Source organism: Poecilia formosa, unplaced genomic scaffold, assembly GCF_000485575.1.
Source record: "Poecilia formosa unplaced genomic scaffold, Poecilia_formosa-5.1.2 Scaffold168, whole genome shotgun sequence".
NCBI classification, from domain to species: Eukaryota; Metazoa; Chordata; class Actinopteri; order Cyprinodontiformes; family Poeciliidae; genus Poecilia; species Poecilia formosa.
The window spans coordinates 775,702-792,016 of record NW_006800107.1 but is presented as its reverse complement, the minus strand read 5'-3'; the positions used below and the strand labels follow the sequence as shown (position 1 = coordinate 792,016).

General features: G+C 38.3%; 1 protein-coding gene and 1 long non-coding RNA gene across 2 annotated transcripts; both read left to right on the top strand.

The window, feature by feature from the left end:
* Positions 1-900: 900 nt before the first annotated feature.
* LOC107837690 (uncharacterized) lies at positions 901-2,337 on the top strand. The gene is made up of 5 exons (XR_001663728.1): positions 901-1,382; positions 1,473-1,684; positions 1,814-1,916; positions 1,986-2,014; positions 2,297-2,337. It is a non-coding gene; the product is annotated as an uncharacterized LOC107837690 (long non-coding RNA).
* Positions 2,338-5,357: 3,020 nt separating this feature from the next.
* LOC103146819 (uncharacterized) lies at positions 5,358-7,403 on the top strand. Its single transcript, XM_016677858.1, has 4 exons — positions 5,358-5,722; positions 6,065-6,379; positions 6,492-6,785; positions 7,147-7,403. The coding sequence occupies exons 1-4, from the start codon at positions 5,383-5,385 to the stop codon at positions 7,401-7,403; spliced, it is 1,206 nt and encodes a 401-aa protein (XP_016533344.1). The 5' UTR covers positions 5,358-5,382.
* Positions 7,404-16,315: the final 8,912 nt, after the last annotated feature.

Here is a 16,315-nt window from a genome sequence, read left to right as displayed (position 1 = left end):
ACATGAATCAGGGTGAGGGCTCACGAAACATAACTATCTATAAACTGTTAGTTTTTTATTAAAACTAAAATATATGTGTGCTATAATCTGATTTTACAATCATAAAATACATAAAATACTGTTTTTACTCTGGATTTTGATGTGTTTCACAAGATCATAATACAAAAACTGTCAGAGACAATAATTTAGGTTAAATGCTTGAGTACCTGAGAGTCTGATAATAATTATACAGAATGTTGGTAAGGATGGAAAAGGCTTGGTGGAAAAACGGGAACTGGTGTAAAGTTTCACTTTTAAATTATGAATATAAAAAGAGAACAAAACTAAGTGAACAGTGATAAAATAAAAATAAAATAGTTAACATGTCAATAAAATTCCTTCTCCCAGTTTGTTGTTTCTGATATTTTAGTTTTAAAGTGTTAAGAGGAAATTTGATAACAAGCAGACATGAGCTGTTCAGAGGGGATTTTTCTTACATTCTGAGTGATGATGATGATTCACTCAGGAAATCAGCTTCACACAGGAAATATGAAATATGTTTGAATCAAAGACAAAAAAAAACCTTAGTTCAAGTAAGCAGGTCAGACATGTCAGCAGTGGCGGCTTTAGTGGTGATGGTGCTTCAGTTTGAAGGTAAATGCTCTTTATATGTTCATGCATTTGGTTTTTGGAAATGTGAACTTTTTTAGTGAATCAGAATCAGAAAATAAGATTTTTTATTATTTTTCATGCTTAGTCACGTTAACTGAGCTAATGGTAAGAAAGACAATCTTTTCTAAGGCTTAACTTGGATAATATTGTCACTGCCTCTGTTACTGATGGTAACATTTGCAAAAACAGACTTGAAATCATTTTGGCGCCCTGTTCAGCGCAGCGCCCTCCTGTGGCGCATTTAGTGCACACCTTGCTTTAGCACCACTTTTGTTCATCAATGAGAATGTTCTGAGTTTTTCCAGGTTCCTGTAAGTTTGACAGCTTGTGTTTGTGCAGCGGCCAGAGGAGCAGAAGTCTTCCTGTGTCACAACCGCAGCGCCCTCTGCTGTCTGGCTCTTTAACCGAGATTTTTCTCAGACCTTTTATGAATTTGAATATGAAACTGGCTTCAGGAATTCACTCAGAGGGAACAGAGTGAGTCTGAGCAGCAGCTTTTCTCTGGTCATCATCAGCGTCACCGTGGAGGACGCCGGACGCTACAGCTGTGTGTCCATCCAGAGTTTCCCCTGACGGAGACACGCTGGTGTATCTGAGCGTTTTGACGACTGAGTCTTACAGTCACTTGAAAATCTTATTTTTATCTTTTTTAGCGTTTTGAAAGCAAGTTGGGTTAAGTGTTGGTTCTGGACCTGCTGCTTACAACAAGCTCAAGCTCTATCAGAACTTTGGTATGAAATATTACCAAATATTATGACTAAATCTTTGAGGTATGAATGTTTTCTGATGTAACTGCAGGTTTACTGTTTATCATTCCTCAGGGCCAGTCCAAGCCTTTTTGGGGCCTAAGCAGACTTTTGTTTGCATCCCCCCAGCGGGTCCGGATCAGTGCTGGACCGCTGCGAGTTCAGAGGTCACACAAAGTGTTCTTCTGTTCTCTCCATAGCGCCTCACAGTGGCCGGAGCAGAACCTACACCTGCCAGTTTGTCCAAGCCGTGAAAATACAAGATCACTTCACACTTGTTGCCATGGGTACGACAGAGAAATACAACATGATGCTAAATCTTTGTGTCATTCAGTTGATTAATATGTTTATATAAAACTTTGCCTGCTAGGCTGAATTATTTACTGCATAAATAAATAAAATATTTTTTTCCACAGTTTCCACAGACTGGTTCTGGTTCTGAGCTGCTTCATGTTGACTCTGAGGATCGCAGCTCTGATCCTGATGATCGGATCACTGTTACTGTCAACACAGATAGAGGTCATATACAGACCATATTATATAAAAAATGAAAAGAAATGTATTAATTCAAGTAATGTTTTTTTATAGGAAACAACAAATTTCCAGATGGCTTCAGTGTGAGTAATAAAAATGGATTTTAAATATAATAACTCATTTATCTGTAAACTTATAGGAAAATACAACTTTTAATTTGAATGTATTTTCTCATTAGGGGGAAAATATACCATCTTATAAATAATTGTCTTCACAAATTAGGCTGAAAAGGTCGACAAACTGAACAACTTAAATGACACAATTCAAAATAAACTAGTATTTATTCAGAAGGAATCGGTGAGAGAAGGCGTGACGCTGCTTAACTTCTGGGTTTTTTAAGGTTTTTGTGTTTTTCTGTCTCACAGGTTGGTAGTTATGATGAAGATGAAGATGAAGATGAAGACTCCACACTGAGCTATGAAAATATTTGACTTCCTCCAACATCAAACTGAACATTTTTAACACAAATGTATTTTTAAGATTTAATCTTGTAACAAAACATTTTTCACTTGCAAATATATCTGAAAATATATTATTAGTTTGTGCTGCTTTTTTATCTAAACTCGTCAAAATTCACTTTGGAAAATGTTCAAGAGGTTTGAACAAACATTATTCTCAGAACATTGAGTGAGTAATTAATTAATTCATTTATTTATTTATTTATTGTACATCTCCTTAGAACTTTTTACTTTAAATAAAGTGAGTCGATGCAAAGAAAGGAAATGACAGAATTGATACTTTCCTTGTTAAATGTGACACATTCTGGTCTTTTTTTCTTTTTCTTTTTGAAAGCATAGTTCTGCCTTGCTTTTCTTTTTTTTAAGTATAAATTAGATGATGACTAGCAGACAGGATGAAGGCTGGTGTTGGTGTGAACTCACACACAGAGGAAATAAATCGTTCAAACATGAAGCAGAGAAAACTCCCCTGACTGATGTGATCTTGGTGCTGGAACTATTTTTCCTTTCTCTGCTTTAATTTTGCTTCTTCTTCTTAGATTTCTGACTAAATGTTGAGAGAGCAGTCGCCTCCAGCTGGCAGGCAGAGTCTCTGCACACTTCACAGCAGCCGGACTCTAAATGGAGACATCGACGAAGGCTGAGCTCCTAAATGTTGAGCTTGGTTGACGACTTTTATAGCATAAAACCTTATGATCAGTTTCTCTTTTAACGAACATGAAGGTGCAAGAAAACTGACCATTAAAGCATTTTTTAAGATTTAGGGTTGTTGCTTTTGTAGCTCCTGTTGTTTCCTTCAGTTCATCTGTATAAGCATGTTTCATTATTTATGGTTTATTTTATTATGACTATAATGATTAACTTTATGTGCGGATAGGATAAAACTTGTGCAGGATTCAGATGAGTGTTTTAGACTTCCTGTCAGCCTGTGCTGCTCTGTCAGCCTGTGCTGCTTTCTGCCGCTGCAACATCTGATTAGACATTTGATCATTTGTTCGAGGTCTAAGAATGTGGCAGGAAGTGGAGGTTATTTTAGTTTAATTCTGTTTAACTTTCAACCAATCTGGACTTTCACTGTTACTCACATATGTCTACCTATTAAATGCATTTTTTTCCTTTGCATATAATTTGAAATAATTTATCTCCACCTGCCAAACACTGAAGTCTTGAGCGTTTAACTGAAAGCAGCAGCTGTGTCAAATGGCATTTTAGTAAACAGTAAAAAAATTAAACAAGCCAAAACATGTTTTTGTGCTTAGCAAAGAGAAAAAAGTAAATATGCAGCAAAACTTGTGCTTAAAAAATGTGCTCCTTTTTTTTTTTACACAGCTTTAGCAGAATATATGATGAGAATGAACAAGATGTAGGCGTTTCTTTAACAAACGTTATCTCTAATATCTGCCACACAGCGGAAATAAGAGCAGTAGTTTTCAGTCTGCAGCGAATTAAAGCTGCTTCGTGTTTCCTGTTTACTAAGAAAACATCAGATGGCTCGACTGGAACTCATTTTACTTCTGCTTCAGTTTGAAGGTAAAAACCTTTTTATAGAAACAGACATTAATTCATAAACTCATAAGATAATAAATGGTTTCTTTGGTTTCAGTGTTGGATAGAAGTCTATGAAGATGTGGAGAATATGTTTCTGTTAAAAAGTTACATTTCTTCTGTTTTTGCTTTTGTTTCATATTACATTACTGATCATAAAAATGCATCATACTGACATTTGATCCATAAAATGTCTATAAGGGAGCAGATACTATTTATAGCAATCAATACTGCAGAGAGTTTGTGAATGAAGAAATAAGAAATTAACTTTATCTCATGATTGATTGAGTTCAAGTCGAGAACTTTTCAAATAATCGATATTTTTCTGCCCCAGTCGGCACCAGTGGAGGGAATATCCACTTACTCTTCCACAGACCGGGGGACGACGTTCTTCTGCCCTGTTTCAGCGGCTCAGTTTCTGTGCAATGCTCCGCTGTTATCTGGCTTCACTATAGCGACACCAACACTCAGCTGGAAGTTGTTGTGGGTGGAAAAGTGGTTCAGAGTGGTTCTGGCCGGCTGGCGGTGGACCGGAGCTGCTCTCTGATCGTCTCCTCCATCACTGCTGATGACGCTGGACGCTACACCTGCAGGCGGCGGGAGGGAGAAAACTTTGAGTCTGACGTGTATCTGTTTGTTTTGACCAGTAAGTGTCTCCTTTCCACATTAACACTCATACCTGAAGTGACTTTAACTCTGCTATTGCTGTACAACAATCAGTCAGTCAGTTTCATTTGCTTATTTGTTGGTCAAACAAAAATATGTTGTTTTTTTAGATATTTAGATATAGCTTGTCAACATGTTGTGACAGTTTGTTATAAGACAGATAATCAGTGGAAAAATCAACTTCTCCCTGAGCTGCGATTGGCTTCTGAGGAAATACACCACTGCTGGTCAAAATCAACCAATCAGAGACAGGAGGAGGGTCTTAGTGCTGTCAATCATGCTCATATACATGCTTCTAAATGTTCTAATTGCAGAGAAACAACTTATCATTCCAGGAAAACTGTTTATCTGCCTCATTGGTGGCGATGCTAACTAGCCTTAGCATTCATGGTCGGCTCAGAGAGCAACAGCAGCTTATCTGTCTTATAGATAATGATCATTTTAAGTACGTTAAAAAAAAGTTACATACTGCAGCTTAAAAATCTACTTTTTTTGCTTAAATGCCTTCTATGGCTGTAGTTACTGTTGCAGGTTTTATCCCAGAAACTGGAGAAAAGGAGAGAATATAACGATTCTGTTTCTCAAATCTGAGGAAGAAGAGAGAGAGGGAGGACTGAGTCTTGATTTTGGGGACAGGGACTTTGGGTTGTGGCATCTCAAGAAGGAAATTGTCTAAACTGCAAACTAAACCCAAGCCAATTATCTGGTAATACTTAACCTTACAGTTAATTTTAAACTAAGCCAGCAAAGGAAAGGAGACAAACTTGTCGTTCTTTTAAGGAATGAAACGTAAGTCAGATTTTTTCAGACTGAAGCAACAGTTTTCTCCTATTCTTTTCTCAGTTTCCCTGGTTTTACCAGATGCTAATGAAACAAAGGATGGAAACGCCACGTTACAGTGTTCTCCCTGGAAAAAGCAGATAAATGTTCCTTGCTCAGAGAGGAACATCCGCTGGCTGGATGCAGCCGGAGCCGAGCTGCAGGGTGAAGCCGTCCACTTCCAGCACTGTGCTTCCAATCTGACCGTGAATCTTCAGGATGACAGAGACAAAATATTGACCTGCCAGATCTTCTTCTTCAACAAAGTGAGGACAGAGGCGAACTACCCACCGGTTCCTAAAGGTTTGACACCTTTTTTCTGACACTTTGCAAATGTTATTTAGGTTGAGAGAAACATGAATATTAAGTATTTAGCAACACGTAGACTTGACTTTGACTTGAGCCTCATTCTTGATTTGTACTCCTGGTCTGAGACTCCAACAGTTTTTACGGTATGTGAGCTGCAGACCAAATGCTGAATTAAACAACACTAGATTATTTCAGAACAAAATACAACATAACTTTTCTCCAACATTATCTTATGGCTAAGCTAGCAGCTATAGCTAGCTAAGTGCAACATTACAAGGACACTTCTGATGGAAAATATCAAAATAAAAGCATGTTTTTTTTTTTTCTCTTTAACAGACACCAGAGGAGGAAGTGTTCATTTTCAGTTTTCCAAATCTGGAGCTGATGTTGCTCTGTCCTGTAAGAGGGATTTAGTTTCCTTTGACTGCTCCGCTGTTCGCTGGCTCCACTACAGGGGATCCACAAAGCCAACCCTGGAGATTGAAAATGGAAAAGTGGTTCAGCGTTCAGGTCGGGCTGCCAGGCTCAGTGTGGACAGTCAATGTTCTCTGATCATCACCAACATCACTGCAGAGGACGCTGGAAAATACACCTGCCAGCTTCAGGGTGGAGCCGGCTTTGACACTGACGTGTATTTATTTATTTTAACAAGTGAGTATTTGGGAATTCATTTCTTTTTGATGTTCCCAAGCTAAAACATTCCCATAAATGTTTGGAGATCTGGAAGAGCTCCATCCATCCACATTATTGCTTTTTCTTTCAGTGTCTCCACCTCCACCTGATGCTGATGTAGCAAAGGGAAGAAATGTCACGGTGCAGTGCTCTCTGGCGGGACACAGTTCATCGGACCACTGTCCACAGAACATCATCCGCTGGGTGGACGACACAGGATCTGAGCTGACTGGTGAAGATGCTGGACACAAGGATGGAAAACACAAAACCTGTGCTTCTTCTCTGACTGTGAAGCTCCAGAGAGGCATCAAAACAAGATATCACTGCCTGGTTGTTGTCCAGACCAAAGTCAGAGTAGTTGCTGAGTACACAGCTTTCTTACCAGGTTTGGTACTTTTTTCTATTTTAGATAAATTATCCCAACATGGATGGCAACAACTGGCCAAAACAGCCATAATATTACATTACTACCATACATTATAATCATTAAGTTGGTTCTGTTTTTCTGAAATAAAGTCTAGAGACATGTTGCTGCCTCTGGTTAAAGAATGCATGTCACCAGAACCATCTTGGTCGTTTCTCATGTATTTCCACTGGACTACTTATATAGACTGTGTAAACTGAAACTAAGAAGATCCTTTTGCATTTTGAGTTCTATTAAGAATACTTTGCACATGAATAATCCTAAATACTGAACCCTATTGCTTTGTAGCTTTAGTAAAACTGTACATTTTCCCTTTTTTCAGAGGCCAGCCCTTCAGACCTGATCATGAGTGATGTAACCAACCCCAGTTTAAGGGCGGCCTGGATGGCGGCACCCAGGAACAAACAGACGCACACGGTGCAGGGAGATGTAACTTCCTCCGTCCTGACAGGTTCAACTCCAGAGATGCGTTACCAAACGTCTGTGGTCACCAAAGGGAGCGACCGACTCACTGGACCAGTAACCACTGAAGGCAAAGCACTGCAAGCTCTCAGTGGGCTGCTTGCTTTCTATATATGACAATATTAAAAATCTAAAGTCAAGTTAAATTTAAAATGTGGACAAATAAATGAGTAGTGCAGATAAAGATGGAGAAAATGCCTTTTTTAATCAAATTTCAAGGTTTTTCATCTCAGTATTTTGGCTGTATGTAGCAGGGGAAGGTCTGCAGAGCAACCGGACCGCCACTTTGCACAGCTCGTCTCAGCTTTTCATCATGTTGGCTGTGAAGATCACCGCAATAATCCTGATGATCGGAATCACTGCTGCTGTCATCAGATCTACAGGTGAGCGGATCCGGATCCTCCAGAGAGCGACTTACAACACAGAAGCTCTGAAATGGGCATCTGATGTTTTTTTTGTGGTTTTTATATCTGCTTTATGATCATTATGTGGTTCTTATTAACAATAATAACATAGCAGTTTGTTTTGAGGTGTTTGGGTGTCAATGTCTATGTTTAATAAAATCTCTGATCTAATTTTCCAGGAGGAAAACGAGCATCGAAAAACATCAAGGTAAAATTTAGTGTCAGTTTTCCATTGTAAGAATTACAACATGAAACTTTTTAATTTAAAGTCAAAGCAAATGGAAAACACCCTTTACTGTAGGATTTTAACATACATATGGCGTCATTTTAGCAAAATATATTTTACCTTTACAGATTAACATTTTATATAAAAAAAAACTACTGCAAAACTTCCAAATGTGACAATAGAATTTTTTTTACTTTGATAAACAACATTTTATCTTTATAATATGTAACAATCACCCATATATTTGATACTAATAAATGATATACATTCACTTAGCTTAAAGAAATGACTCCTTAGCTGCAGTTTGTTGAGCAGGATCAACTTGGACTGTTTACCTTTTGAATATGCTAAAAAATTCTGATTTGCTTCATTAATATTTATTTGTTTCCAGGTTCGTTTTGTTGCTGCAGACAACACAGTGAACTATGAAAACACTGAAGACCATTCTGCTGCTGGACTCATCTGACGTCAACATCAACTGAAACTACCTGCTTCTGCCTCAGCTTCAACATCACCTGCTTTAAAAATATGAATTATAAGTAATAAGTATTGATAATATGTGATTATGCTGCTGCTTTGTTTTTACGTCCAGTTTCAGGACAAACTCAAGAGTGGACTGAAGTCCTGATATGATAAATTCAACAGTAAATTTAAGATTTTGTTCACAATATTTTTCAACATTTTATAACCAAAAACTTCTTGTAATGAAAATAATTTTACTTCTTTATATATATTTTTTCTTTATTATTTCTAAAAGCTGTGATGTTCTGACTTTTTATATCCGACTGCAGTTTATATTTACTAGCATTTCTCCCCAATTTCTGCACTGTTTAAAAGTACCAAAGTCTGAATGAAACCAGCGGCCACGCCCCTCTGCAGAATAAGCAGTCAAAGGACGCCATCTAGTGGCAGTGACTGGAATAGCAACCAAAATGTAAAAAATAAATAAATAAAAAGCTAGCAACCAGAGGCCATGACTCCAAGAGCGTTTCCCTTTAATGTTTAATGTTTAGAGATGAAGACCACGTGCCTGGGTGTAATTATTAAAAGTAAAAAGTTGTGAGTTGAAATTCTGAGATGTGAAAGTCCTGCAACCAAACCGCAGATGAAGTGAAACACAGATCANACGCAGTTAGATAACCGACAGACTGACAGGAGCTCACAGGCCTGGTGCTTCATGTCATCAATCTTATAAAATGTATGCACTGAATAATACAGGCTCCTCCTCTGGGATGGTGTGTGTGTGTGTGTGTGTGTGTGTTGAGGAAGGCAGACCTTGAATTAAATTCTCAGTTTTTTTGTGAATTGTTCTTGTTAAATGAACAAAGTGTTTTTATGAGTTGATGTTAGAGTTCAGCTGAGCTGGTGACGCCTGCTGAGTGCTAAACCTGAGTCCAGGTTATGTCAACAAGTTAAATTCTGTTCCATCTGTAAGTGAATGAAATGTGGTGAGGAAAAGCAGACGGCTAAATGTATCTCCTGTTTTACATCAGACAGTGAAGAAAATGTGATTCAACCTGTGGAGACAGAAAACCAGCCTCTCACTGCCGAAAACTCCCTAAAATTAAATCAAATATAAAAGTCAGCTAAAAAGAACATGTTGATTTAAGAAAGCAGAAACAAAAAAGAATGTAAGATGGAACAAATATGTATCTTTTCTGTCTCCTGACTGATTCGTTCCTCCTTCTCTCACCACGATGGCTCCGTCCTGATGTGACACCTTTTTCATCAAAACATCCTCATTATGAAAAAGTACAAAGAAGTAATTGGCACTGATCAGAAAACATGCGTCACCGGGATGCCTATCAATGAGACAGGTGGTCTCCATGGAGACGGACACGAAGTGGTTTCCGTCCTGATCGTTCTGTGGAAAGATCAGGAATAAGTTAAGAACAATGTTGCATCGTGTCTGAGGAGCTAAAAACTTTAACATTCATTTTTATTATTGATCAGATGGAAAACGGTTTTACATTTCGCCTCTTCCTCTGCCCTACAGCGTGACCGTCGTTTTTACCTCCCTCTTCTGTTCTCTCTGGTTCTGGAGGTCAGCCTGGACGGGTCAGGTCCGCTCCCTGACATCTCGTCCAGCCATGACTCACATCCTCCCTGACTCATCTCCTGCTCCATGAATTTAAACTAATTAGAAAATCACTTTTAGATCAGTTTGGTTTGTGAACTGCTGAGGCAGAAACGTTCAGAAGAGGCAGGATGCTGTCAGAGGGCGTGAATACTTTTCTAATTCAGAGACCAATCAGCTGTGACTCGCTGGTTTGGGTCGGACCAGACAGAACTTCTCTGCCTTCCTGCACCAGCAGCCAAACGGAGAAGAGAAGATGGCTGCCTCAGTTCATGTTCATGCTCAATAGGGCCCAGATATTGTTTATTGGTAATGAATTGCATCAGTGGAGGATCTATTTAGAACAGCAACCAGTCATATCATATTATGGTCTGTGTCATTAGGGACATTTTTGTCTTGTTTGACATTCTAGGATGTGAAAATGATTTTTTTTCAGCGGGTCAGTCCAGTTGGATTATATTTTAACACATAGCTGAACGCTGACATCCTGAACTCATGTCTCATTTTCAAACTTTGTGAGCAGTTTGGAGCGCAGGCTAACTCCTATGCACTGTCACATATTGTATGCAGACAGAGTTTGTTTGAAAAGTTTCCAAAGTGCAGACAGTATGACTGCACCACAAATTGGCTCCGACCCTGCAGTTTTCACCGGCTAAGTGGAGAAATCTTTCTATTTGGCAGTTACACAAAATGCCCTGAAACTGATTTTTAATAAACTTATCTTTATGTCCACAGACAGAAAAACACGGTTCCAGGGAGATGCTATCAGTTTAATGTATTCTTTCTTTAAAAAATTAAGATCTTAGAGAAGAAAAGCAGCAGAGGTACGTCGACTGTCCATTTTCTTTCACATATCTGCAGTTGCAGGATTTCTCTTCTGTCTTTGGTCAAAGACCATGAGCCATTTCTCCTGCTGGCTCCAGCTTCTCCTGTTGGTTTTTTGTAGTATTTACCCAGAATGCCCTGTGCGATAGAGCACTTCCTGCTTTTGGAGCAGTCTCCGTTCTGCTTGCATTTGAACTGCACCAGAGTTCACTTCAACCAAACAGAAACAGGTTTTAGTTGGATTATGCATTCACACCTCCAAACGAACCAGACTTTCCAATTAACTAGAGTTGGATTAAAGTGAACTAAACAGAGCTGGTAGGAATAACTTTCATTTTACTGGACAATCAAACTCTCATTCCCTCCTACAGAAAGCTCAACAATCAGGCCAAACTTTCTGTAGAGTAAAGGGTCTCAAGTTTTCTGGATCGGCTCAGATTTCCAGAGTAACTAGTGATCAGAAAATCCATTTGATTCAAGAGCTGCAGAGTTCAGGACTTTATGTTTCTGATTTTACACTTTAAACATCAGCAGATGCATCAAGTCTTGAAGCTGCAAACCTGTGAGATGAAATCCTCATGTTACCATCTGGGCTGTCAGGTTTCACTCATCATGGAGCCAAACTGCAGAAGGAACTTGGGATGATCTGAGTGATGGATTGATAACAGACAGGAAGTGGAGCAACAGAGGAAACATTAAGATAAATGTGAGTTTTTCTCTCTGCATGTCTTAAAGCAGGAATTCGCTGTGTTTTTTATTTCCTGCTGGTCTTCTTGCCCCTCAGAGTCGGCAGGTTAGCAGTGTGTGGAGTTTGGATTAATGCGACTTCCTGCTGCAGCTTAAAGACGTTCAACCTTCTTCCATCTGCAGGTTTCACCTCTTGATCCCCATCAAATATCCCTTCAGCTTCTCTGTTCTCCCGTTCTGCCAGCCTTTCCACTCAGTCATTGTTTTCATGACTTTTGCACTTTAATAAAACATAAATACAGTGAACCAGCTGACAGCTGCTTGTTTCTTCCACTTTTAATTTTAGCAACGATTCAGACCTTCAATTTCCCTCATTTTCTTCAGGCTAAACAACAAATTATGACTTTACAGCAGATGAAGCGCTGCGGTGACTTCAGCTAATCGGCCGCCTGAAGCCACAGAAGTCGATTTGTTTTTTTTTTCTTCAACATTCAGCCGAGGCTCAATTAATGAGAAAAATTACAACAACGTCCATGAATCAGATCCTGTGAATAACTGTGCAGATTGATGGAAGTTTTATTTGTACTACTGAGGTTTAATAACATTTTATTGTCTGTATTTACATTGTGTCACGCCCTGCAACTGTTACTAATAAAAGTGAGTGAATAAAAATGAAGTAGAAACGTCCATCTGCAGGTGGAAACATTTGCTAATTATGCATAATATGCCACCTGTGTGACAGAGGGAATGAACTGAAATGGGTTCTTTAAGTGAACCTAATAAGACATAATGCAGGATTATCACCCAGATGTAAATATCATATCACCAGATAATAAAGATTAAAATCAACAGAGAAGCTAAATGTTAAATTCTCTATCTGGTTTATTTTATAGGATCTAATGAAGGAACAATGCTTGATAAAACAGAAAAATATGTTCCAACATCTCTAAAAGTGATCAATTCAAGCTGTTAATTCAATCCAAAGAAATAATAACTTCATACATAAATCTTCATCCCCAACATGTTCAGAGTTATTGGAATATTTCCCTTAAATCTGAAAGATATTAAAGTGATGCATCAAAACGTCTTTCAGGAAACCCAGGTGTGCCTGGAGATGTTGATTAGATTTCAGCTCCAACAAATCATTTATGCAGAATTGCAGGAATCGTGTGATATGAAAAATGGATAAATTTAGCAATAATCCAAGAAAAGATTCAGTGGCAAACAGAACCAGTTCAGTGTTGTTCTGCTCAAACGTATCAGTTTGCTCTCCTCCAGCGTAGAAACTTCTTCTCATTACATTTATTTTAGTAAAATCAGTAAATATGTGTGACAAGAGCTGTGAAATTCAGACATGAGTGTAGCTGCTCTATCTGACCTCTCTGGGTTGGTGCCTCTTCCCTGCAGCCATTCGTTTCTGTGTTCTGCTGCTGTTTTGCCAACATTTCCATCTTTTATTCATGGGCCAAACCTTGCAGACGGCCCGGTCTCCGTCAGCTGGTCGGCTGCCATTATCCTCCACCGGCAGACGTGCTCTCACACAGACATGGACAGGAAAAGTTGTTGAGGAACTTATCTTGCATAGTTTGCTGAGGAAGAGGGAGAAACGTTGGGTCGGATCGAGCGCAGCCTGCTGAAACATCGTGACAGAATCTGCAGAAAACCTGTGGCAGTCATTAGAGCCAACAGGCTGACCTGAGCTCCGCTCAACAAGTTTAACAAACTCAAGAAGAAAACTCTCTCAGACCAGAGTCACGTCATACTCACTCAGGTCTGTAGAACAAAAACAACCTGGTGACATAACTGTGACCCAGAAACTGACATTTTCACTAACATCCTCCAAACTTCTCAGCCTGTTCGGATCCTGAACCGTCTGATGATGTTTTGGAAATATTTATGCCGCTCCAGGATTATTCATATACAGCATCTGCATTTCAGTTTAGTTTACTTACATTTTAAGCTATTTATTTCACTACATTATTATTTCTTCCTCATCAGATTTTCCATCAGCCTTTTTCCTTTTGGTTCTGAATCTTTCAGTCGATCTTCTTCTTCTTTGGTGTTTGTTGATAAAATTGGTGGATTATCGCCACAGACTGGCCAGAATGTCACTCCATTCTGTTATATGTGTGTTAATTTAAGATATTATTTAATAACTTTTACTTTTGGAGTTATTTCTGAATAAAGTTTTACTTTAATTCTATTTAAATTCTTCTATTTAACTGTTGACAGTGTAACATTACGTTTCATCGTCTCATCAGATCCACATTATTCACTCTGATCACTGAAGTTTCCCTAGAAAACAAAACAAAATGTGCTTTTTAACTCAGTTTAACCAAATCTAATAGACGTCACCGTCTCTTCTCTCCTCCTTCTTCCTGCTCTCATTTCTCCTTTTCCTTCCCTTCTCCTCCATTTTCCTTTTTACTAAAATGAAAAACTAAAACCCACTAGTGAGTTCCTTCAGCCTTATCTGCCGTTTCGTTCCTGTGACACCATAATGAGCTGGTTTCATAGAAAATGAATCATTATTCCATCATTTTTATGCCGTTTTGTTGAATTTCTATTAAGATATCTGGTCTGCTGTGTTAAACTGCCTCATAATGAACAGAATCAGAACAAATTACTGATCCCTGAGGTCTGATTTCTTCCTCTGAAAGGTGAATAATACTAATATGAACATTTCTCTTGTGTAAACAGAAAGTCCATCACTTATTCTTTCCTAATGTTGTTAAACTCTGGTACAGTGAAAGCGACACCACCTCTGTTTAATATAATAAAAGCTTCTGTATAAATTTGAACATAACTATAATATTTATTGATATAATTCTGGAGTTTAAAGTGAATTCCTTATAATCTTCCTCCTATGTTCAGTCAGAGCTCGTTGTGTTTCCCACCAGCTGCAGCTGTTTGTCATCAAACTCCTCCATCTCCTCACTCCTCTCTTAACTTCCTGCATTAAAATGAGAGTTTGATAGTTTTTATCCCTGCAAGTTTTCTGCTTATTCTTAATTAATGATACTCAGTTTAACTTCAGTCATTTCTGCACTTGTTTTTTTTTTTATCAAACAAACAGAACAACATGAGTCTTAAGACCTTAAATGAATGTAAATTAAAAATCCTTCATGCTTTGCATTAAAACTTTAAAGGAATGAGAATCATTCTCTGTTTTATGAAATCCATCTAAACTTACTGGAAACAAAATCTGAATTTGAGTTTTAAAAAATTCTTTAAAATATTTCAAAGTGTGGATTTAAAGTTTCTGTCACAGTAAAATGTGTATGGAGTTGTTTCAGGTTGTTTCAGACACTAAGACGTTTTGTGTCATTTCTCTGTTCCTCAGATTCCTGTTTCTGTTTCCTGTTCCTCGGTTTGTTTTCATATTCTCGTCTTGAGTCTAATTTTTCTGTTTCTGTCTGGAAAACTTGCTGTTAGTTGGTCTCGTTTCTTTTGTATTAAGTGGATCTGTTATCAGGCAGCAGCATGTGTGAGCCGGCTGTGCGTGGACAGAATCTGAATCCGTGTTGAACAAGTGAAGCAGAGTCGTGATAATGAAACCTGGAGCTGCGCAGAAGGACGGTAATTACCTCTGGATTATCCTCACAGCCAGGATTAAGATGAGGAAAACAAACAGAACAGCAATAAAGCCACAGAATCGGCTAAATGTCATAGTTCACAAAACAAAACAGTAACAATATTCCTCATATTTCTGTGTAAAAGGTGAATCATCTCCACTGATTCCTCTCTGCATCAGGGTTCAACTCTGGTGCTGAACATCGTTTTTATTCTTTCTCTGTGAGCCTGAATGGATTTTGGCCTTTTCCTTCTACTGATTGAATCTTTTTATCTTCATAAGATCCTTTTAAAACACACCATGCAGCAGAATTTTGTGCCAACAGTCTGAAAGTGATTTTTCTCCTCTGCCTAATAAGGCAGACCTGCACAGGTTAAACCAAAATCTAGCAGAGTTTTTCATGTGTTTATAGGAGAAACTTTGGGTCAAAAAGTTTCTCAGGAAATGGCTAACAGTGATTTAGTCTAGAAAATCTGCAACTGGTGAACAATTTTAAAGGGTGAATATTTCCAAAATTCACTTTTTGCTATTTTTTTACTTCCATTTGGGCGTCAACTGCTTCTAAAAAAACCACCCAGCCCTTTTCTGACAATAAGTTCTTGTTTCTTAATGTCTGGAAAATGAGACAGAAACCTCCTGATTATTGAGTCACACTGTGCTGTTACCTAGCAACCTCAGTTGAATCCAGCCCGTTACCTAGCAACCTAAGCTGATCTCCAGCTGGTTTTACCACTGTATGCGCTGTACAATGGCTGCTGGAAAAGACATGCATTCTGTTGTTGACTTACCATCCAGAAACAACTTGCTGCTTTCTTGTTGGTTGTGCAGGAGGCTCCACTTCTGCTTTTCAAAGACTTACGGCTGTATAATTTTTTTTTGCAAAAATTAAAAAAATGCAATGAACATGTTTTGTGCAGCCCGTAGACATGTCCTCATGTCAGCTGTTCAAGGACGCATCATAGGTAGGTCACTTTAAACAGAAGAAAGCTCAGAAAACTCAATTCTAAGATGTAAAAGATGAACCAAAATCATGACAAAACCTGGGTGGCAGATCCTGCAAAGAATAAACGTTATTAAGATCAGGAAGGGAGTTTTTTTATGTTTTGACTATATTAAAAATATCTGATCATTTGAAACGCTTGGGAGTCACAAATTTCAATTCAATCTGTTAGCGCTAAGATACTTTTTCAAAGTATTATATTGTATTTTATTGTATCAATAATATTCAAATCAAGG